The sequence below is a fragment of the Terrapene carolina genome, unplaced genomic scaffold, assembly GCF_002925995.2.
Source record: "Terrapene carolina triunguis isolate 2854851 unplaced genomic scaffold, T_m_triunguis-2.0 Scaffold706, whole genome shotgun sequence".
In the NCBI taxonomy this organism is placed as follows: Eukaryota; Metazoa; Chordata; order Testudines; family Emydidae; genus Terrapene; species Terrapene triunguis.
Genome location: NW_020665057.1, coordinates 5,955,333 through 5,980,438, shown reverse-complemented (window position 1 = coordinate 5,980,438; position 25,106 = coordinate 5,955,333). Strand labels below are relative to the sequence as shown.

The 25,106-nt window shown below is 40.6% G+C and overlaps 1 protein-coding gene across 1 annotated transcript in view; it reads left to right on the top strand.

Annotated features, from left to right (window-relative positions):
- Nucleotides 1–25,106, top strand: part of ELOVL6 (ELOVL fatty acid elongase 6) — a 121,509-nt gene that overhangs the window by 74,011 nt on the left and 22,392 nt on the right. Inside the window, exon 2 of the mRNA XM_024216955.2 lies at nucleotides 9,537–9,668. Coding sequence (XP_024072723.1) covers nucleotides 9,537–9,668 — 132 coding nt within the window. The remainder of the gene's footprint in view (nucleotides 1–9,536; nucleotides 9,669–25,106) is intronic.

The window sequence follows — 25,106 nt, the reverse complement described above, 5'->3', positions numbered from 1 at the left end:
CCCCCCGCCGCCCCTTACCAGATGCCGCCCCAAGCATGTGCTTGGTTGCCTGGTGCCTGGAGCCGGCCCTGACTGGATGGCACAGTGTCTGGATGGCAGGGTGCAGAGGATTGTAAAGCGTAAGTCCCCCTTGTGAATCTGACCAAAGTGTTTAAAGGAGCTGGGCCTGGGAAAGGTTTGGGCCTGAAGAGTCCCTTGGACACTGAGCATGTGGAAAAACTCCAGGCAGAAATGCCTGGAAGGTTCTGCAGAGATAAAAAACAGGGAAGGACTCCAGATAGGAAACCCTGAGCGTGGATGCACAGAAGAGAGCAGGGAGTGTTTCAAGGAGTCTAGGGTGGGCTGAGGGGAATGGCTGATCAGAGCCTGCGAAGGGCTGAAAAGCTGTGCCCAGCTTGGAAAATTAAAAGCAGGCAGAGCAGACATCAGGGAGGCAGGGCTGTGCCAGCCTGAGACTGGTGTGGGAGAGACTTTATTTTGAGTTTGTTTTATGCTAGTAAGCCAGACCCCAGGGTGTTGTGTCACAAGCCTTTGTGTAGTCATTGAGGAGGCTGAGTGAAGGGGAAACTGAGGCAAGGTACAGCAGTGTCACTTCAGGCCATGAGGAGATTCTCAAGAGGTGGCTGACTTTATTACAGGAGCCTTTTGGATCTTACATAAATGTAAAGTTTTTATCTTTAAAATGAAAAACAGATCATTAAATGAGAATAGCTAGAAAAGAATTTGATCACTTTGCTATTGATATGCTTTATGGGGACACAGAAATATTGACAATGGGATGGAGATTTAGTTATTTTGTATTGTACACCTCTATCCCGATATAACGCTGTCCTCGGGAGCCAAAAAATCTTACCGCGTTATATGTGAAACCGCGTTATATGGAACTTGTTTGATCCGCCAGAGCGTGCAGCCCCGCCCCCCGGAGCGCTGCTTTACCGCATTATATCCGAATTCGTGTTATATCGGGTCGCGTTATATCGGGGTAGAGGTGTATCTATAAAATATACTTCTACCTGAGGATATGTTAATTGAATAACCTCTGGTGAAATTCAGGTACAAATAGTGTCCTTGTCCCCAAGTTCAGCTGCAGTTGTATCTGTTTATAACACAAACTTGGAGTTAGTAAATGGCAGTAGTTTAAATGAAAGCTGATAATATTAAAAGTGCATCAGAGCTACAGTGACAGATGTATATTATCTTCCTTGCTGGTATTCTATATTGTGCCAGCCCTATGGTGATGAGGAGACAATGCCAGCAATGTCTTGAGAATGCAATAATATGTCGAAGGAGAAATAATGTTTATCACCACTGCCTCTTTTATAACAGGGAGTCTTGGTGTAAGATGCAGGGTCAATTCTCAGTGTAATGTGCAAAGATTTAGCTACACAAATTCCTGTTAACTTAAATGGGAACTATGTGTGACAAAATCTCTCTGCCTGCTGAACTCTAATATTGCAGGGATGTTCATTGTTTTGTGGGTTACCAGAAATGAACAGATGGGCCCAGATTCTGTTTACTTACATTGGTGAAAATCCCAAGTAACTGTACAAAAACATGGTTACTTAAGGATTTATACCAAAGACAATGAGATCAGAATCAAACCCATAACTGGAAGACATGGACCCATTATCCAGTGCTCTGCAACTTTTATAAATAGTCTATCAGACTCTGGTAGTCTAAGGTACAGCTACGCTGTATGCTTCTTTTGGCAATGTGTAGTTTACATTCGCACGTAAGTGCCCTAGCATGGGTATAAATAGCAGTGTGTAGTTGGTGAGACATGGCTTAGGTGAGTAGAGTCGAAACATGCCTGATGGGTGTTGGTATGTATGCGAGTACATATTCTACATGGCTTTCATCTTGCCCGAGCCATGCCTCTGTTTACACTGTTGTTTTTAGCAGGGTGGTGTCCCACTGCCTGCTTGCTGCTGGAGCCCTTCCTATGCAAGTAATAGAAGAAATAATACAACTTCAGTGTTTAGAACTGGGTATCACTGTTAAGGTACATATTGTGTCTTATACTAAAGGCCTGATTTCATTCTCTCTCACAGCGGTGTAAACCAGGAGTAACTCCATACACTTCAGTGGAATTTCACTGATTTGAGAGTGTAATCAAGCTCTTACTATTGAACATCCTGTTCAATTAAATGTTTATCAAACTATTGGTGAGATCTTGATATTGAAAGACAGATTTGTCCTATGTGTTTTAAATAGCTATCTACCTGTGACAGTCTGTACCCCTATGTTCACCCCTTTTATAGAACTATGATAAATCTTGTACAAAGTATGCCTGGGAGGTATCATTTGAAAACTCATAATTTGCTAACCAATATGGCCTTGGTAAAGTATGTGTGGTAACACTGTATGTTAAGTTATCAGAATCTACTATACGATATTACTAAGACATGTCACAAGTCTGGAAAGCAGTCACAAACCAGTTCTCCAGAGACAAAAGGCTAGCCAGCACCTCAGCCAGGTGTCAACAAAATCAAATGGAACATCACCTTGTTAAGTGGCCATTCTTTGGCAGGAAAGAGGATGTGGGCGAAAATCTACATCTTGACAGAGAAACAGCTGAGGGTTCCTATCCACACAGACTTTGTCTCCTGAACCTCAGCTGGAGAAGATTCTCAAAGAAGAGAAAGAATAGGAAGGGAGAACAGATGCCCCAAATGATCTCTCCCTTCCTCTCTACCCACGGCATTGACAACATGTGACGAACAAAGGAAGTAGCATTGTACTGGGAGAGGAATCCTGTCTGAAAGGAATTCAGCCAGTAAGACTGCTGAAACGTGGTGAGAGAGACTTTGCTTTGAATTCACTAACTTGTTGAGTTAGGCATTAGTTGCATTTTACTTTTTTCTTGTAATCAATCCTGACTTTTATGCCTCATTATTTGTAGTCCCTTAAAACCTATCTTTCTGTAGTTAACACATTTGTTTTATTGTTTTATCTAAACCAGTGTGTTTGGGAAACACCATTTGGAATAACAGGGTTTGTGCATATCACTTTCTTTTAATAAAATGACAAACTTTATACGAGTTTTATTGTCCAGGAGAGATCTGGGCAGTACAAGATGCACGTTTCTGGGGGAAAGACTGGGAATTTGCTGGTGTTGCTCTGCAGTGTAATTCAAAACTGGCTGACTATAGCACTCATACAATACAACTGGGATTAATTTACATGCTGAAGGCTGTGTGTGAGCAGACCAGGAATGGTAGCTCAAAGCAAAGCTGTGTAAACGGCACCCCAGGTTCATCAGTCCAGATTGTACGCTGTCACACTAGCATTTTGAAAGCCAATTTCTATTAGAAATCTAGTGAATGGGGGAACATTGTGAAGCTGACTCCTGTTTGCATTGTATTTCCCTGGTAGCGTGTTACTTGGAAGAATCTCATTAATGAGTGCACTTTCCCACGTGAGTGACTTTCATTGTCACTGCTCTAAATATAAATGTCACAGGACATTTTGCTGTAGGCATAAACCACATTACACTGACGCGCATATCAGATTGGTCTTCTGATGTATTTCCCTCCTTTAAAATTCTTAAGTACTGTAGGGTGTGGAAGAAATAGTTGCAGAATTGCATATTTACATTCCAGAGTTATAGTTACTATTTATTATATAAAGCTGACAAATCTGTACAGTGAACCCATCCTCAGTGATTTTTCTCGTTGTATCTGTGAAGCTAGAACAAGGTCTTGCTTTGTTGGTATTTCAGAAGTGCAAATGCTAAGGTGATTAGGAATAGTTTCACAGCTTTTTATATGAACAGAACTTGCAATTGTAAATTAGCACCTTGAAGAAAGCAACATTGCCTGAGTTCCCAAGAACAGGCTGCTTGCAAAAGGAGCACATCGATGTGCTGTACAGTGTAAAGTTTCTCAGATCAAATGTAGTTTAAAATAGCCATAGCCTTTTTCTGTGGAAGGCTGATTCTGACAGACGCTTAAAAGTATCTTACTTTTCATTTCACCAACAAGAATATTTGGCCTAAAAAAACACTTCAGTATTTTACAAACTATATTGGGGGGGTGGGGAAAGAAGAGGAGGAAGATTTATCACTTGGTATCTTTGTCTTGTTTACTTTCTTTTGTTTTCCTACCTTAGGCCAGGTGACAGTCTCTCCCTGCCACTTCTTGATACCTGAATTGGCTTTCTTGGAGGCAACACTTCCTGTCTGTGACTGACAAGAAGCACTGTTTCTGGTGGGATGGATTTTCTCCATCTTTCTTTGTTTCCTTCAGTCTCTGCCTCTCCTTTCTCAGTTTTTAATGCTTTGTTTGCTGTTTTCTATCTCCTGTTCTCACTGTACTTTTACTCCCTCTGTTATTACACTTTATTTCTCCTTCCTCTGTTTTCTCACCTTCACTTCCTTCTCTTTTCTGTCAACTTCCTTTGCTCTTTTTCTATAGTCATCATCCTCTCCTTCCCTCCTCCATTTGCCTTCCACTTGTCACCCACTTTTGTCCATCTTCTCCTACAACTCTTTCCCTACCAATTTCCTTTCTGCCATGCTACGGTTTCCCTTCCTCTGCTGTTGATTTCCAGAAGATCTCCCCCACATTTTCAGCCTGCAAGTCCACACATTATCTTCCTCCCTCTAGTAACCCCCATAATAAGCACAGTGCTCCGTACAGCCTTTAGGAAGATTCCTCCAGTCTGACTGTGAGACAACAGGCAATTTTCAGAGGCTTCACAGAGTGCAGAGCACTCAGTACAAATAGTGCTTAATCCCTGATGACTGGAAATGTAGGAAGGTGGAAGACAACTGTGAGAAGCAGGAACTCCTGCAAAATGTGGGGGACTTGGCAGCCTTGTCTTTCTTTATGTCTACTGTGTTATCCTTAGAGAACAGAATTGAAGGAAAACATATGAATGTGCTAACGCTGAAATTATTAGATGTGAGACTTTGCTACTGGCTTACTTTTTTGGGTTTTGAGCTTCAACTCTTAATGTTGGTTTATTGTTCTGTTGTGTTTAGACTGTAATACAATTGTCATCAGGGATTTTATCCTTATATTACAGTGTCCTAGAACTACTCCAAAACTCTGTCTATAGAATTACTTCTGTGTTACTAGTGTCATGCTGGCCAGAACTATTGCAGTAACATCTGAATAGCATTTGATTACCATTGCTTTATATCTGTTCATTAGGAACCGGACTGAGACTACCAAGATTTCACTCAGACCATTATACAAACATTACAAAATAACTTCTGGTCATTACTGATCTTGGCCAGATTTGAACCCATAATCTTAGTGTGGAAGGCTCTGCAGCCCAATAACCAATCACCTGTATTACCCTCAGTCCTCTAGTACAGTCTCCCTTAAAACATAGTTATTCCATAAGGGAAAAATAAAAAAATGCAAACTACTGATAACCATTCACTTTTTCTATCTCAAAAAGAGAGAGAAGGGATACTTTCAATATGAGACTCCTTTGTATACAGTACCCGTCATGACCTCAAGGCTGTACTATTGTGCTAATAATTTAAAACTGTTCTTTACAGTACACATCTCCAGTACAGTCAAATTCCCTAGTATTTGTCAGTACCAGTGGGAAGTCTTATACAGATACTGTACCATTTAAATAAGGAAATATGGAACTCATTAAAAAGCTGGTGAAGTGACCTAAAATGTAGCAGTTCCAATTAGTGTAATATAATTACAGTACTGACCTACTTGGTTAGACGTAACACAAAGCAATAATTTCATTAATAAGAGCCTAAGTGAAATGCCATTTGGGTAAATAAATGTTATCTTGCCTATGAAGGCGGATATTTATATTTCTTTCCTGACTGTGAACATTAAGAATAAGCATTGAAACTGCATTATATCTTCTTTATTAAGAAAGGAACATGGTCCCAGATTTTCAAAGGTATCATTTACATACCTAAATATGCAGAGAGGCACCTAGTGGGATTTTCAAAAGTGCCCAGGCAGTTATCTATATCTTTAGATACCTAAATAAAAAATTGACCCATGATCACTTTGACATATTAGATATTCCATAGGGATTCATTTAATTTCCTTTTATGACAGGGCATGACTCACCACTGCAGCACCTCCTGCTGGCTGTCCTGGGAATTAGCTCTGGTTCACTGGTGCGCCCTCATCTAGTGGCATCTCACCACCGTCGCTTCTGCCATCAGGACCCGTTTTGCTCTCAGGACCACAGTGTCCTCTTCTGGACACAGCTCTCCAGCTGTGCCCCATTTGGTTCTCTCCCCTGCCCCCTTTTGTGGGGGGGCAGCAGTCCTCTGTCCAGCCACTTGCCTCAGTGGCAGGTGGCAGTCCAGGGTCTAGCCACCTTTGTCAGTGGCAACTGGGACCAAAGGGGCGGGGGGGAGAGGGTCCAGCAGTCACACACTGTGTCACCTCTAACCCCTGCCATCTGTTTCCCTGGGCCATTTCCCCACAGCTCTAGCACCTTCTCCGCCCTTGTATCCAGGCCCCAGTCTGGCAGCAGTCAGCCGAGAGCTCACTCATGCTCCCCTGACCCACCCAGCGCTGCTCTGATCATGGTGCTGCCTCTTCTCCCTCCTTCAGGGCAGCCAGTCCTCCCTCCTCAACTCTAGGGAATGACTGAAGCTTCTATGTTCAGCAGCCCTTCTTATATGGTCCAGTCTGGCCCTGCCTGGCTGTCTCTCTAACTCTTCTCCTGATTGGCTGTCTCTACAAGCCCTTTCCTAAATGGCTGCCTCCTGCGCAGCCTCCCCGGCGCTGCTTTACCCCCTCTTCTGCCAGTAGGGGCAGACGCCCCATCACACCTTCCCTGTGATGATTCAGCATTAGATACAGAATCAGCAGCTAGAGAAGAACAAGTAGAGAGGATCCTCTATGCACATTGTTAGATGTCACATTCTTCAGCACTTCCAATACATTTTATTTATTTATTTTAATAGCCCGTTGTCTGAGCCTCTGGTTGCATTTACATTAATATATCATCATTTATAAGACCTTTAACAACATACTGCCAACAGCTGGAAGAATCAAAAGACAATCCCTCAGATCTTTATTCCATATTGCATCATAAAATACACAAAGTCAAAGCAATTCTTCCCAGACCTTTCCAGAACCATCCTTTAAATCAAACCCTTTATTGAGTTGATCTCAGGGGAAAGGCTGAGCAAACAAAGAGGCTCTAACACCTTGCTCTTAAGTTCAACAAACTTGAACACTGGTAATGCAGAATAGGGATCAGTTCCAGAGTCATGAACACTCCAGAGAAAATGACTTGCCTCCAGGCCACCCAGAATTCAAACACTTTTATCAAAAACACCTTGGCTGATCTCAGCTCTTAGAAGGGTACATACATCAGGGAGAGAGACGAATTAAAGCAGCCAGGATGCTCAGCATGCATGGTTTTATAGATTAGCACTGATGCCTAAAACTGTATGCATAGAGACTCAGATTTTCAAAACTGTCTAGGAGATTTGGATGCCCAACTGAGGTGTCTTGATTCCTCCCCTGCGCGGGCGGGGGTTGAAAATCCCACTCAGAAGCAATTACAAAGCCAATAGGATATACAGAGAACAGGTATAATGTGCTCAATGCAACTTTCATTGCTAATTAAGCAGGTTGCTGAGTTTTGCACCAGTTGAAGATTCCCTGTTGGGTGGCCCCAGGAAGAGATGACGAAGGTATGGATAACTATATGGGCAAGACCATAGCCAAGAAAAAAGATAGCAACTCCCTAGACAAGCATAGATATAACACAGTGTGATTCCAGTCCAGAGCAATTTAGGGTCCAAACAACGCCTGAGGTGTAAACCTCATTGACAAAGGGTGAGTATACCCTGTACAGAGGGAGCATACACCACCTCATCCAATTTACTTAGAAGGTTTCCACGCCCATTGGTGTCACCTCCATCTAGCCTGGAGTGAAATTCAGCCAACTCATCTTCATCAGTGCCTCATCTCAGGGAAGCACAAGGCCGTACCAGCCAGGTCTGATTGGGAAAAAAAAGCATAGTGCTGATGATAAACATGCTGTTGTAATTGCCACGCCAGTGGCTCTCAGTCTCACCGTGTTCTTCAAGGAAGGACAGTCCCATGCTTGTCATGAAATCTTTGAGATCCTGAGTCGATGTACAAGTGTTCTTAACCCCAGGGACAGTGAAGTTAACGTAGGTAACTCCAGTGCCAGGCCAGACAAGGATATTTTCAGCTGGGGAGGGTGACTTGAGGTGCAGCAGAGCTGTCCGTATATCAGCATAACTCTGCATGCAATACTATTAATTGCTTTTTCATTCCAGCTGATGATTTGTTACATGTTGCACTAACTGTGTCAAGAGAAACATACTTTTTTAGGACACATGGAAGTCCTATGTTGTCCAAGTCTTAATGCGATGTCTTTGGGCTCACGTCGCTATTTAGCTTTCATCGTTATATGATATTTATGTTTTGTTTATCACTCATTAACTGGCTGACTTTGTACTACTACAGCAAAGAGCAATCTGCTGCAGCTGGGTTTATCTAGTCCATTGATATTTATGATGACTCATTTTCCCTTTGTTTGCAATTACACACTTCGTCCAAAAATCTGCTCCTAAATATATATCTACACAGTTAGGACATTAGTAATGTTGTGCATCATTATTAATTTGGTATATAGACACTTGTTACAAGCCATCGGAATCTCTTGTGTGCGTAGAAAGGGGTCCCAAATTTCATCCTTTTCTGACCTGCTGCAGTTGAGCCTCAGTGAATTATAAGATTGAGGTTCAAATGCTGACTGATGGAAATATATATCCTGATGTATCATTACAGGCATTTTCAAGTGATGCTTGCTTTGTAGTTCAGTTCATTAGCAAAGTAGTATATGACCATTTCAGCATACTCATTAGACTTCTCCTCAGAGAATAATCCTGCACTGCACCCAAATTGCTTCTCATGAACTATAAAAATCAAAACAATATGACCACTGATTAATAGAACTATTGGCCTCTAGCCAGATGTTCCCATCTTTTAGGAGCCTCTTCAAATTTTGTTTTGTTTTGTTAAGAGAGTCAAAATTCTTATTTGAGGAAGCAATGAGAGACAAGTGCATGTTAAGCAAGAAACATGCAGGCAGCACTATATCAATTGAACATGTTGAATGAACCATTAAACCTGATCAGTTGGTTCAGATACGAATTTGAACATTGATTTTTAGAATTACATGCATGGGCAGAGGACCAAATTGGCCATGCGCCATCTGTTTTTCTTCACTAAAGGAAAACGTTCCTGAGTAGGGGGAGAAAATATCTGCAATACATGCCAAAGCTTGCAGTATTTACTCAGGAAAGTTCCAATTGAGTCAATTGGAATTTTGCCCTGAGTAGGAACTTCAGGATCTGGATTTATGCTCATGTACATTTGACTATTCCATTATTCAAATTAATAGTAGAAGTGTGTTCAAATGGGAATTGTTTTATTTTTAGCAAGGAAAGTGACAAGTTCTTGGCAATCATCTAAAGATGAGAAAACACTGTGTACAACTGATGAATAATAAATATTTTATGGGGATTTTTTTCTTCGCTTTTTTTACAGGAAGAAATCTTTTCTGTTTTCAGCTCTATACGCTGCCTTTATATTTGGTGGTCGGCACCTAATGAACAAACGAGCAAAATTTGAACTGAGGAAACCACTAGTGCTCTGGTCCCTGAGCCTTGCAGTCTTCAGGTAGGCCTTTTTTAAACAGCAAGGAATTGTTTGTATTAGTTTATTAACTGGGTTAAAAGAGATACAGCCATAACAAAAGTATCAAGATGACAAAAAGCTGTACCTGAAGAAGTATTTCTTTAGTTGTATCATTTAATGTCTTTGAGTCCTCCAACCTCCCCTCACCCCAAAATAGTCCTATTTTGCCTGTCACATCATAAGCATCTTAAGAAGAGGAAACTAATAGCCAATCTCTTCAAGAGTAAGGTGGGAAGTGATAAATCAGAAAATTACTTTGTATAATTGTGACAGCCAAACTTTCCTATTGATCTACATTTATATGGTTGTGTTATTAGAATCTTTAGGCCATGATTTTGATCTGTTACCCTGATGTAAATCTGGAATAAGTTCGTTGACATCAGTGAAGTTACACTGGTGGACTGAGATCAGAATCTGGCCCTTGGGTTATTCCAAGAAAGTAAAATAAAGAATTTGTGAATGCAAAAGAGGATAAGAGGAAGTGGGAAATAATCTTACTCTGCTGTGACCTGCCTCCTCTGAGCTTGATCTTGCCCCATTCAAGTCAGTGGCAAAACTCTCATTGAGAGCAAAGACAGGCCGTTTGTCACCTATTTGACACAGCTGTGAGTCTGACTGATCTTCATTACAGCTTTCCCCTAATATCCCTTCCAGCTACACATGGTACCAACTCAATTCACCAACCACAGTCAGCTAATGTACAGAGAAACTAGGGATTGTGAATTCCGAGTAGCACAGATTTCGGTGTTTATAGGGAACATGTGTTATAATTCACTATGCAGCATGAAAACAATTTGTAAACCAATATCAAAGGCCACTGATAGCTGCATATATTTCTAAATCCATGGATTATTCATTATAGCAGTTCACACCCACGATTCAGGTTTGCAAAGTGAACAGAGATGTCAGTAGTACACTGTGGCTGGTTTGCAAATTATGTCACAGACTGTTAGTTTGAGATTTTGTCTGCACTACGATAAAATGGTGTGGGTTTTTTTGTTTTTTGTTTAAATGTTGGCAAGTTTTGACTAACAGTCTAAAACCTAGTTTAGAGAGGGCAAGGTGTACTTTAGATTGACTCAACCAGCTAGCCTGTGCTTGCCTGTGCCTTGTCTGCACTAGAGCTTTATAACCTGTTAGTTTGAACGTGCTAGCTAAGATGGTCTTAAACAGTGTTGCCCAAACTCTTTACTAAGGTGACCCACCACTGCATTTTATCTTTTGTTTGTGACTCATGATTACGTAGTTACATATATGCACCTCTGCTCCGGCACTGCAACCCTAATCCCAGCTGGGGGTGCTGAGGGTGGGAGAATGGAGAGCAATCCCACCCCACGCTCACCCCACAATGGCAGTTCCTGTCTCATGTGGCTGGGCCAGCTCCCCAGTCCAGGTCTGGCCCACTCTCCACTCAGGTTTGGCCCAGCCATCCCTCCATCATTGGGGGACAGCCAGGTCAAATTTGAGCAAGTGATATTGCCACCTGGTGCACAAGGTCATAGGGGTGGCCAGACCAAACCTGAATGGCACTGTGACTCCATGCACCAGGTCCCAACGCCCAGTGGAGAGCCAAGTCCAGCCCCATGGGACAGGAGCCACTGCTCCAGGGTGAGTGCAGGACAGGCTCTACTCCGCCCTCCCCCACCCCGGCCCAACACTTGTAGCCTCTTCTTGTGATAGGCTGGGAGAAGCATGTGTTTGCCTAGGCCAGGGCCCAGTGATCAACTGGTTAACCCAGTCCTGGACATGCCAACCAATCTAGAACCGTTCTGTGACTCATTGGTGGGTTAGGACCCACTGTTTAGGAAATACTGTTCTTAAAATAATGATCTTTTGCCTGGTGAAGAAAAGTCTGAGTGTCCTGACTAAATTCTACTTTAAGTTCTTACATTATGTCTATGTATAATTTTCCGATAGCTTCAATTAGCACTGCATTCTCCACCTCCTATCCTACCTGGACCCATAGGGTTGCCGGGCACCTGTTAGCATTTGCTGTACTTTATCCCAGAAGTGGCTGAATATCAGTGATGGGTGAACTCGTTCCTAGATGGTATTCAGTTTGTAGGTGTTTGTAAAGTGATTTAGGATCCATTTGGATGAAAAACACACGTAATTACAATTCTGTTTCCAATAAAATATAGCCGTTAGTGGTTGGCTGCCTTCTGTAACATTGTGTTAGCTTAATTCCCAATTTGAGAAAGTGTAGTGCGATTTCATAACTGTCTTTGAAAAAGGTCACCAAGACGATTTAAAAAAAAATTGCATTCAATGCAGATTGGCCCCAGGCTGACATGTGTTGAAGTAAATATATAGTAATGATGACCTGATACAGGTTTTAAAGCTTTTTTTATTGAGGGTTCTCTGAACATAAATAATATACTCCACTCAGGAGTATGAACATCAGAAATGTACTTTACATTTAGTAAATGATCTCAACATGGGGCTAAAACATCCAGAAACTGAAACTAGTGCAAAATATGCTAGTCCACTTGGTCAGCGGAGTATCTTGCTACAAGCTATTAAGCCCGTGCTCTGTGATTTGCATCAGCCACCTGCAGATTTCTGGGTGAAGTTTTAAGGTGTCGGTTTGACTTCTAAAGCTGTAGGTGGGCAGGACCTACCTGCCTACTTCTCTCCATGGCCATGCTGCCTCAGTTGAGATCAGCAGAGGCACTTGAGCTGGCACCCCATCAGTGTAAGCAAGAAGAAGCAGTTGTCAGGGCATTCTCTGAGAGGGAAAATTTTGCTTTGGAATTTGCTTCCTCTTCCTTGCACTCCACCGTCTAAATAGCTCAGTTCCAATGACCTTCAGGATACATTGCAAAACTCATCATTTTTCCTGCATGCTGGAAAGTGGGAGGGGGGGGGAGACTGCAAAGGTGGGCAATTGTTGGGTAGGGAGAGAGATCTGAGTTTTTAAGTTGCCTGGGTTACTGGTAGAGTTATATTAAAATGTATGGCTGCCCTTAGGAAGGACTTTTTTTAGTTTAAGATGTATGCCCTAGTCTAAAACTAGCTGTAGATGCTAGAGCATCTTAACTATGTGATGCAATTACACTGTATAGGATGAAAGGGGGAGAGGGAGAAAGGAGATCAACATCTTATGAAAAGAAAATATAACTATAAGGTTGATTTTGAGCAGAACAGGTTGGGATTTTTCCATTGGAATAATTTGCTGACAGAAAATGCTGTTTTTGCAAAATTGAAAATTTTCTGCAAAAAATATCAATTTTGCTGAAAAAATTCAGTTTTCCATGGGAGGATCAAACTGATGGCTCTCCAATTCCAATTTCACTGTCCGTCTGCAGGCTTGCCAGGGCTGAGTTTCGGCATCTCTAGGCTTGGCAATTCATAGCCCCAGTACCTCTGGGTTTGCTGCATCCGTTACGAATGTAAAAAAAATTGCTTGAAACCTAGTTGCTTGAGCCCCAGCACCTCTTTTATTACAAATTAAGCACTGTGCCCAGCTCTGGGACCACAGAGTCTGAACACCCCAGTGCTCTGCCTCTCCACCCGGGATGGGGGGCGGGCACTGAGCAGCCGGGCTCTTTGCTTCTCTAGCTCCCTGAGCTGCATTGCCCTTGTTTCGCCTCTCCCACAGCTGGTCTGGAAGGCTCTTGTCAGTTTCGCTGGACAGGAGCTGTCCAGCAGGCAGCTAGGCAGCAAAACAATTCCATTTTGATTCTCCCAAAAGAGAATTTTTCTTGAAATCCATTCCCATGAAAATGTTCATTTTTCACTTTTTTATCCTAGTCCAGGACTAACTCCCCCGCTTCTAAAAAAACAGCAACACTAAAACACAAATTATTGAGAGCTTAATGAGAGTTCATTAATTTGGTCAAGGGTGAATTTTAGAATAGAAATGTAGGGCTGAAAGAGACCTCGAGAAGTCATCAATTCCAGCCCCTGTGGCAAGGACTAAGTAAACCTAGGCGATCTCTGACAAGTGTTTGTCCAACCTGTTCTTAAAAGCCTTCAAGGATGGAGATTCCACAACCTCCCTTGGAAGCCTATTCTAGGACTTAACTATCCTTATAGTTAGAAAGTTTTTCCTAATATATAACCTAAATCTTTATTGCTACAGATTAAGCTCATTACTTTTTGTCCTGCCTTCAGTGGATGTGGAGAACAATTTATCAGCATCCTCTTTATAACAGCCCTTAACATATTTGAAGACTGTTAGTGGATCCCCCATTTTGCAAGACTAAACATGCCCATATTTTTAACCTTTCGTCATAGATTTAGAAAAACCTCTTATCATTTTTGTTGCTCTCTTTTGGACTCTCCAGTTGGTTCACATCTTTCCTAAAGTGTGGTGCCCAGAATAGGACACAGAATACTCCAACTGGGGCCTCACTAGTGCTGAGTAGAGTGGGATAATTACCTTCCATGTGTGACATACAACATTCCTTTTAACGCACCCCAGAATGATATGCACAACTGCATCACATTGCTGACTCATTGAATTTGTGATCCACTATAACCCACCTAATTATTCCCCATTTTCTAGTTGTAGATTTGATTTTCTTTCTTCCTAAGTATAGTACATTGCACTTGCCTTGACTGAATTTCATCTTGTTGATTTCAGACCAGTTCTCCAATTTGTCAAGGTCATTTTGAATCCTAATCCTATCTTCCAAAGTGCTAGCTACCCTGCCCAGCTTGGTGCCATCTGTACATTTTATGAGCATGCTTTCCACTCCCTTATCCAAGTCATTAATGAAAATATTGAATGGTACCAGATGCAGGACAGATCCTGTGGCACCCCAGTAAATGCATGCTCCCAGTTTAACAGCAAACCATTGATAACCACTTTCTGAATACGGTCTGTCAACCAGTTGTTCACCTGCCCTATAGTAATTTCATTTAGACCACATTTCCCTGGTTTGCTTATGAGAATGTCACATCATGTCAAGCCTTACTAAAACGAAGATATATCACATCTACTGCTTCCCCCCATCCACTAGGCCAGTAAACCTGTCAATGCCAGCAGCAAGCCGCATTTCTGGAGGGTGAAATTTGACTTGTTTTTTTGTTTGGAAATGTTGCCAGTTTTCAAACATTTGTCTCAGCTATAATGTTGTTTTTGCAGTAAAAATAGTTTTACAATAGCAACAGTTATAACCCCAAAATATTTTTTTTCATTTTGAAACAACAAAAACGTGGTTTTTCATGTGTTTTGCTAAGAATATAGGCATTTGTTTCCTCTCACAGGCCTATTGATCTATTTCAAGTGTGAGAGACTTAAGAGTAATTCTTTGGTGCTGTCTAAAATTATTTTAGTCTTATTTCGTTCAGCTCTCGCATTTTAATTACATGAGCTGGATGTACTGTACCCATCTCAGTTCTACGATGAAGTTCCATATGGTTCAATTTTTGATCCTTTGCTGTTCTTGTTTCCTCTCATTCGGCTGCATAATTTCAGCTACAGGATGAGTAACAATTAACCACTATCATTGTGGTTATGATGCTGACATAGAGATTTATTTTTCCATCTCATATGACCTGAGGAAGCAATTTCTGATTTGATTAGGTGTCTAAGTGGTATTCAGTCTTGGATGTTTGAACATTTCCTGAAGTTAAATTCTGAAAGAACACAGCTAATTTGAGTAGCCAGTTCCTCTAGATAAAGTTACTTTACATCCTGTTACAAAGGTAAAGTTAGGGTCATCCTTGATACTTGTTTCTTAGCTATCTTCAAAAAGTCATAGAAGACAGGAGAGATTCCAGAGTACTGGAAAATGGTACTATATTTGCCACCTATAAAAAGGGAAATAAGGACAACATGGGGAATACAAACCAGTCAGCTTAACTTCAGTACCTGGAAATATAATGGGGCAAATAAGCAATCAATTACAAACACTTAAAAGATAGGTAACAGTCAGCATGAATTTGTCAAGAACAAATCATGTCAAACCAATCTAGTAGTTTTCTTTGACTGGATAACTAGACTTGTAGATAGAGGGGAAGTGGTACATGTGCTATATCTTGACTTTAATAAAGCTTTTGATACTGTCTCACATGACATTCTCGTAACAAACTAGGGAAATAAAACCTATATGGAGTTAGTATAAGATGGGTGCATAACTGATTGAAAAACTGTTCCCAGAGAGTAGTTATCAGTGGTTCACAGTCAAACTGGAAGGGCCTATTAAGTGGGGTCCCGCAGCGATCAGTTCTGGACCTGGTTCTGTTCAATATCTTAATCAATGATTTTGATAAAGGCATAGAGAGTACACTTATAAAGTTTGCAGACAGTACCAAGCTGGGAGGGGTTGTAAATGCTTTAGGAATAAGATTAAAATTCAAACTGATCTGGACAAATTGGAGAAAAGGTCTGAAGTAAATAGGATGAAATTCAATAAGGGCAAATGCAAAGTACTCAACTTAGGAAAGAACAATCAGTTGCACACATACAAAAAGGGAAATGACTGCCTAGGAAGGAGCACTGCAGAAAGGTATCTGGGGGTCATAGTGAATCACAAGCTAAATATGAGTCAACGGTATAACACTGTTGCAAAAAAAAACAAACATCATTCTGGGATGTATTAGCAGGAGTGTTGTAAGGAAGACACGAGAAGTAATTCTTCCACTCTACGCCGTGCTGATTAGGCTGGAGAAGAGAAAACTAAGGGGGGACATCATGACAGTTTTCAAGTACGTAAAAGGTTGTTATAAGGAAGAGGGAGAAAAATAGTTCTCCTTAACCTCCAAGGATAGGACAAGAAGCAATGGGCTAAAATTACAGAAAAGGTGGTGTAGGTTGAACATTAGGAAAAACTTCCTGTCAGGGTGGTTAAGCATTGGAATAAATTGCCTAGGGAGGTTGTGGAATCTCCATCATTGGAGATTTTTAAGAACAGGTTAGACAAACACCTGTCTGGGGAGGTCTAGATAATACTTAGTCCTGCCATGTCCTGCCATGAGTGCAAGGGACTAGACTAGATGATTTCTCAAGGTCCCTTCCAGTCCTATGATTCTATGACAGTAAGGAGCCAAGTTAAAAAACACAGTGCTAGCTACAACTTTGCAGTCAGTGAAGACATGGATAAACTAAGTTTTAACCATGACGAGCTGATGCAATGCTGAACAGGTTTGTCCTTGTCTACACTGTGTTAATCATCTTAACTAACTGAACGTTTCACAGTTGTGTCCTAATGCCACAAAGTTTTGTAGTGAAGACAAGACCTAATTAACTGATGGGAATAAAGTAATTCCTGTGGGTGTATCTTTCAGATTCAGTTCTTGTGGGTGTGAGTTCATGAGAAGTGGCAGCTTCACTCTCTATTGAAGCTACTGGCAAGTCACATATGCGGCAATACTAATGGGTTAGCCTTAAGAGGCAAGTATCCCACTAGTTATCTATCTTATACTTGGATTGCAATACGTACAAACCTTAGTAGAAAATCACTGTTATTTTTCCTCTCGGGGGGAGGTTGTAATATATTAATTATTGTGAGTAGTATGCCTTTTTTGGAGACCTGTAATAGATTGGTAAATGGATCTTCACACTTGAAATCACTTATTTCATATTCTAACTCAGAACAAAAAAGGAATTTACTGTATTTCTAACTTTAAGCATGTGACTAGCCTCATTGATTTCAATAGGGCTAGTCACATGCTTAACTACCTGATTGAATTGAAGCCTAATTTTCCCAAATAAAATCCTGGACAGATTAAAAATAATAAAGTAATATTAGAAGCAGCATTTGGACAGTGTAGCTGTTTGTACACCTTTGGGGAGTGGGGAGTGGGACGTGCTATGGCAAATGGCAAAAAAGAGATGCAACAGAAGGAAAAAGAAGCTGGTGAGACACTGAAAAAGCAAACATAGGTATTTAAGAAGAATGACTTTGTAACCCCCGAATTTGACATTCCTGGATGTACCCCAGAACTTGGTAGTACTGCAGTTAGCCATTTATGTGTTTAGCCAGGCTCAGAGAGGCAAGACCCTATAGCTATATGCTTGCAGTTTTGCTAATTAGAATGGAAGGTTGGGACAGGGAGCTAATGTTTAATAGAAGGAATGTTTGGTCAGCTGACCATAGTTTTAGGTGCCTTTGACACATAAGTTTTATTGTTGTTATGATTAGAAATGCTTTGCTAATAAGCAGAATAATGAATTGTTATTGGTCGTTGCTGAGGAAATTGTTAGTCTATTACGGGCTATTATAGATTATGTTTTTTGTTCAGAGAAAACTTATTAAAAGTTTAGTTAGGAAGTGTGCTTTGGAGCAGTCCAAGGAAGTTTGTCTTTGGGCCAGGATCTGACACCTAAGTTCTCCAGCAGCTGGACGGAAGGAGGAGCCCCGGAAGCCTGGTTGTTGATTCCTTGAAACTAGTTCAAATTTTTTGGATAACTATAAATATTTAAAATGCTCTAGACCTACTGCTATAGCATATAGATATAGATACATAAAACATAATAAAATAGTTTTAAATAAAAGCCCTCTTATTTATAGAAATCATTTATCAAACAAAAATGCTATGTCCCCATTAATTTATTCTTAACACCGCCTTAAAAAAAACACTATTAAGTTACCACTACTTTAGATTCTAAAAAACCTAAATAACTTCAGTAATGGCAACTAGATTGTAATCCTGATAAGGAAATACAAGTAGTGCTGTGTAGGCTGAATTGACAAGCTGAGAAACATATTAGACAAGGCTAGCAACAGAAAATAGAGATGATTTCTTATATTAGTATAGCACATATACTGTAACAGCAATCAGGATAACATAATGAAGTAAAGATATATTTCTAATATCACAAATACAATCTCTCATTTATTCTGGTTAATACCATCCCATTCAAATATTTCTATTCTTATGGCTATACAGACCCAGCATTAATGTCATGTGATGGAATTTCCTGCTATTAATTTCTCATCACTTCCTAGCCTTTGTGATCCTGTATAGTTTTATTACCCAGCACAGGCATGTTATTGTTTCTTTGGCGATCAGATGAAATTGTTACTATATGACTTTAAATTAGAAATCATACAGTTGTACTTTTATGTCATTGGCCCATTTCGCTTCTCATGCAAACTGGTTTTATCCGTCTGTAACAATTGATTCTAATAGTTATTCCAGATTTAAGCTGGTGTAACTGAGAGGAGAATCAGGCCCCAGACAGGGCTAAATCATGGCTTTGCCACAAGCAAATGGTAGGGGATTGTTGCCAATTTACTGCAGAAGTTATGGATGGGGTGGCTGAAAAATTTCTATTGAAACATTATTCAGTGGAAAACTGGGTTTTCAGCTAAACTTAAATTTTATTGGAAAGTGCCTGATTTCCTTGGAAAAGCAAGTGTGTGTGTGTGTGTGTGTGTGATTGAGAGAGAGACTGAAAACCCAACAATAAAAATGGTTTTGGCCAAAGTTTTTTGGTTTTTAGTTTTTCACTTTTGCAATGTGAATCCAGTACATCTTCTGGAGATCTGCTGTTTCAAGGAGAATTTTGGTCCAATTCTGCGCTCATCAAAGCCAGTGAAGGGTTGCTATTGATTTCAAGGGGTAACATTCTCTCTTTGAGTCATACTGTACTTATCAAATACCCCTATTGAAGTCTATGGGAGTACCTGCAAGGCACTACTTAACAAGAGCAAGGCTATCAGAATATGGTCCAATGGCAGGAGCAGGTCCTTTCTCTAGTTTTTTAGTGGATAAAATATTTTGATTGTTTGAGGAATTAAAAATACCCTGGCTGATGAATCAGGAAGAGAGCTGCACTTGGGTGAATGGGACTTATGTGTAAGAAATCAGCCACCTCAGTTGTATGTGTCTGTGGGAGGCACTTTGACATCTTGGTCAACGTGGATATGTAGCCCATGTTATTCTGTAAAATAAACCTTTGACAGGTGCAAATGGAAGAGAAGGGACCTGTGAAAGAGAAGTCTCTCTCTGGGTACTTTCTGCTGAACAGGCCTCCAAAGATAATCCTTGTGGCATTTCACAGGAACAAATGCTGACAACTCTTTAAACTGTTATGCCTCAGCAAATCCAACCGTTGGTTCATGAATGAGCCTATTAATTTAGTAATCTCAAACAGTGAGTTCTAGTGAAATGAGGAGGAGAGGAGCAACGGCAGGATGTGGAGGTAGAGATTTGTGTATTTATCTGTAAGCTACAGGTTTGTTTAGAAGAGCAGTTCAACTTCCTTTATCTGCAGTGTTCCATCCAGGGTCTTCTCTAACTTGCTGTTAGATTGCAAATGTATATATTGTTTACTAACTTCAGAATAAATCCTGAGAGCTGGACTTGTACTTAAGTCAATAGGAGTTCTGCCAAAGTAGACTGAAAATTAAGTAAGAATCTGTGGCTCTGGCCCTGTAATTGCCATTCATTTTATGGAGCTGAGCAGTTCATTATAGCCATATTATAACTTTTAGCTTCTTTAAGCCTCCTTTAATCTGTCAAATACTAATCTTTCCTTGTAATTTAGATTTTGCTACATTTGTTTGCTGACTGTTTTACAGTTTTAGTGATCACTAGGCCTCTTCGGTTGATGTAATTCCCTGGTAAATCTTTTACTTTATTACTTTGGTTGCATTATTTGGCTAGGGTAATTTTAAACTCCTGAATACCTACATTTCAGTGCTAAGAATTCCAGTTGCTATAACAACTTGATACGTTTGATCCGGTAAGAATCTTAAAATTATCCTGCAGAGATGGATATTCCCCTTTTTTGGATTACTGTTCAAATCTCCAGAATATTACAGTTATTCTGAAATTTTCTTGAGATAATGTTGGGAGCCTAGAATAGTTTCAGTAATAATGCAGGAAATGAGCAAAAATGCCCCTGAAGCATTCATTAAGGATTACTTAAGAGATATGTTATGCTTATGAATTCCTTTAGGGCTACTTTAGAAATCCTTAAGTGGATTCCTTAATTCTTATAAGATTTCTTGCCAAACACTAGGTTTAAGCTGAAAATTGAATATTTTTTTTAAATAATTTAGCCCTAGTCCAAACTTGTTAACATGAATATTGTGGAACTACGAAATGTTTCTTGATAAGGTTGTTCACTTGACAAGAAATTATTTTAAGAGTGCTGGGGAGTCAGTGGGGCATACACATAAGTTCAGTTATTTTCGTGGATGGATTAGTGAGTTTTTATTTGTAAAACGATGGATTCGCTAAATAAATATTGCTTCATCAAGATGCCTATCACGCATATCAGAAATCCAGTAAACAGTTTCAATTGACAGCACACATGCAAAACTGTTATTTCCTTGCTTATACAGAAAGAATCAATGGTATGAAACTGTTGATTAGCTTCTACAGGACTATTTGGAAGTTTCGTAGGGACTATCAGATGGAAAGTTAACAGTGGAAAAGGTTAATAAATGTTTCTTCCCTCCTGGAGAACAAACAGTTAGTTATTCTTCATTGGAATAGGGTTAAGTTGATGTCCCAATAAGCAAATGATGTTGTCTTTCGTGTCTTAAGAGAGATGATTGACCAAAGCTAGTCTCCAGCATGATGGTTGCTGCTGTTTCATCTCCTAGCCAGAAGCTGCCAGGCCTTCAGTAACCAGTGAATGGTCTCTTTGGTGGACCCTTATTTTCTCTCTGGAGTGGCACTCCCATTCTGTTTCCACCAATTTCCACATCCGGTGAAAAGAATATAAGCAAGGATTTAATCATGTCACTTATTTCTTTGGTGGATGCTTTTTAAATTGGTGAAGTTCTTTTCAGCAATTCAGAGAGCTTCATTTGATTGATTGTTGATGTGCTGTGCTCCATGGGATTGTCTGAATATTGGAATAAAGTAGCTAATCCCTGTCATAATGAGGGTAGATTTGGGGCATCAAATTGCATTCCCTGGAGAGGGAACTAAGGTTCTATGAGAACAAACTGGAAGATAAAGTAGCTGTGATGGAAGTCCTATTTAAGTGTAAAAAAATCAGTCCAAGTGGTAGCCGCAGCAGCTGGCAGAGATACTGGGTTATCACTTTAGTGATGAGCAGTGGATGGATTTTATTCTACTGCAGCATGAATGTGATTTTAAAGTCTCCAGAGGGACAGCGTTCATTGATTCTCAGCATTTAGGGCCAATGGGAGATGCTGTTGTTTGGGTGTGCTTAATGAGATCTCCTGGCACTTGAAGGAATAGGTTAGGCATGATGTTTTCAGATTCTGTTAATGCAAGGGATAGGGAAACAAGTTCTGGGTATGTGGTGGGTTGTAATTGAAAATTCCGTTGACTGAAGTTGGGCATCTAAGTGCTGTAGCATTCTTTGTTAGACTCTGTGAGCTGTCAGATAAATAGTATTGATAAAAGTAATTGGGATGGCATTTAGTTAAGGCAGAGGACTGGTAGTTAAGACATCTGGGTTCTGGGTCTGCTCTGCCACAGACTTCTGATGTCATGTAAAGCAAGCAACAGAGATCAATCTGGGCCAGATTTACCTGTGCTATTAGTGGCTGCAACTTCAGTGAGGTTGCAGTTGTATCAGCATACATCAGCAGTAAACTTGGCTCCCAGTGCATCGGTTTCCCATTTTGAAACTTTCTCTCCCTGCCATCCCAGGGTGGATTGAGGATTAAATCATTCATATTTGTACTTTGAGACCTTGGGACACGAGGCTCCTACAGGAGTGAAATTTATTATGTTTCTTCCTCTCCCACCAGCATTCTGTCATCCCATCTCCCCAAGAATTCACCCTCCACTTAACAGCACTTCTTCCTTCTCATTTTTCCTCTTTATCTTCCAGCTCTGTCTCTTCCTCCCTTTCTTTTAGTCTCTTATCCCTTCCCCTTGTCCTTTCTTCACTTTGCCCCAGTTTGCCTTTGTATTAGTATTACCCCCCACCCCCCGCCCACACACACACACTTAATTCTGAATTTGTATTTCTTGCCTAGGGTTAAGCCAGACCACAGCAGTTTTTTCATGAAGATTTTGTTAAATAAATGTGTACATCTTGGACTAGATTATGCCCAGGTCTGCACAGATTCTCAAAGGAGTTGTGGAGAAAAGGGGTGCCCCCCAGCCTCTCCTGGCATGGGGACCAGGATCAATCCAACTCTTTATATTGTGGGATTTTTCAAAAGCACCTTAGGTGCCTATTGATTTAAATCGGAGCTAGACAGAAGGTGCTTTTGAAAATACCAGTAGGCCCCTATCTGCATCCCTGTGTGTCTAAATAGCTTTCAAAATCTGGCCCTACAGCACCCAGCAGAGCTGTTCTCATACCGCACCTTTTGGAAAGGCATACAAGGGATTACTCCAGCTTGCATTCCACTAGAGCCCCTGGAGCTACAATGCCTGCTTAAGGCACATTGCCCACATGGGAAAGACCATGCCTATGGGCTTTACAGCCCCAATCCAGGCCTGTGTCTCCATATGTTGACATCTGTTCTCTAAAAAGATTTTTCTTAAACTTTCCTGGCAGTTCCCTGCTTATTAATGTTTTACATTTGAAGTATAAAATTTAGATTCATGATCATTACTTTTTATTTGTATTACTCTAGAACCTAGAGGCTCCAACTGAGAGACTGGACCCATTGTGCTAGGCACTGTACATTCACACACAGTAAGAGACAGTCCCAGCCTCAAAGAACCTACCATTTAAATAGGCGAGACAGACAAAAGGGAAAAGAAAGGAAGCATTATTATCCCCATTTTACTGATGGTTATCCAGGCCAGTAAATTAATGTATGCATATTCAGAATGTACATATAGCTACATGTTTTTGGGAAGGTCAGAGTAAACTCTGATATCTCGTAATTGATAGATTTGTTTGTAGGTTGTAGATGTGATTCTGTTCTATCTGTAGAAGAATGAAAAAGAGTGGGACTGAAAACTTCCTAGGTTAAAGCACTATGTCTGCAGGCAGAGATAGGAGATTTGGAGTCCGATCCATTCCCATTCCTGCTGATGGAAGTTGAGGGCTGTTAGTATGCCACACTGAAAATTTGAACAAATTTATATAGATCTCTAGGTTTGAAAACTTTTGTCTAAAGTAAACAAAAATATGCTATAATCACTAGGCTTTCAGTTGGGTTGTTTAAATACTTATGACCACTTCATTAGTCCATCCTTACTTTTACGTGACATAGAATACCAGGGTTGGAAGGGACCTCAGGAGGTCATCTAGTCCAACCCCCTACTCAAAGCAGCTAATCCCCAGACAGATTTTTGTCCCAGATCCCTAAATGGCCCCCTCAAGGATTGAACTCACAACCTTGGGTTTAGCCGGCTAATGCTCAAACCACTGAGCTATCCCTCCCCCCTGACACGGAACTTGGATTGTATAGTAGAAATGCAGCTCTCTCATTTAAATTCTGTAAACTTGAGCCATGTTATACTTCCATTTGGGAGGTGGATGGAGGTGCCTAGGCTATAAAAGTAGGGAGAGGAGACCTGAAGAGAGGTGAGAGTGACCCAAATTAATATTTTGCATAACTTATTCTGGAACACATTAGACAAATCTTTACACACAGTGCTAATTTACTCTATTCTCACTTTATGTCCAAAAACACAAGAGCAATATCTCACTTTTTATACACACACAGAGCAAACAAACCCTCAGGTGGGAAAGTAACAGCCACCCACATAGACATTTACTTGTCTATTTTTATATCTGCACTTGCCAATGCATGCTTAGTAGAGCCGTGTAAAATATTTGCACAAAATTCTAAATCACTCTGAACTTCCTGGATTCGCTCTTTGTTCCAAATCGAAAGCCAAATCACATTAACTGAAAAACTTACTAAGGAGTCTTTTGAGACCTCATGGGTCAGTTGTTTGTTTTGCTCTCAAATGCATGATTTCAGTGGGTATTTTTAAAAAAGGGACCAAGTCATCAGATTCTACTGAACAGAGCTTTGAGATTTTGAGTAGGATCAAACTTAAACCTTGAAGTGCATGTGAACTTATCCACAGTGAAAGCAAAAAAAAAAAAATTCTACGTCAACACTAGTGATGAAAACTATAAGGCTTAGCACAGCTTTTGCATCATACTCTGTGAACTTTCACACTGGTGGGGCTGAACAAAAATAAGTTCCTATTCTTATTTAAACAGTGTTAGATGAATGTAAATGTTCCTAGGCATTAGAGCTTAACGGGCACATATTTAAAAGGTTTAGATGCACAGTACCCTAACCATTAGGCTATGGGATATTCTGATGTTGGGGGGGAGGGGTTCCTGCCTCACTCAGTCTCTCCTGTTGAAGCTGTTCCACTGTGTATAAATAATTAAAGAGTCAGTGGGCCCAAGAGAGAGAAAGCAAGCATGTGAACGATGCTATAGCTTGGTGATTAGAGCACTCACGTAGGCTGTGGGAGACCCAGGATCCAGTCCCCTGGTGCTAATGACTCTTTAATTATTTATCTAAAGTGGAACAGCTTCAAGTAGAGACAATATGGGGCTCAATAAACTATCCCATAGCCCAGTGGTTAGGGCACTCACCTGAT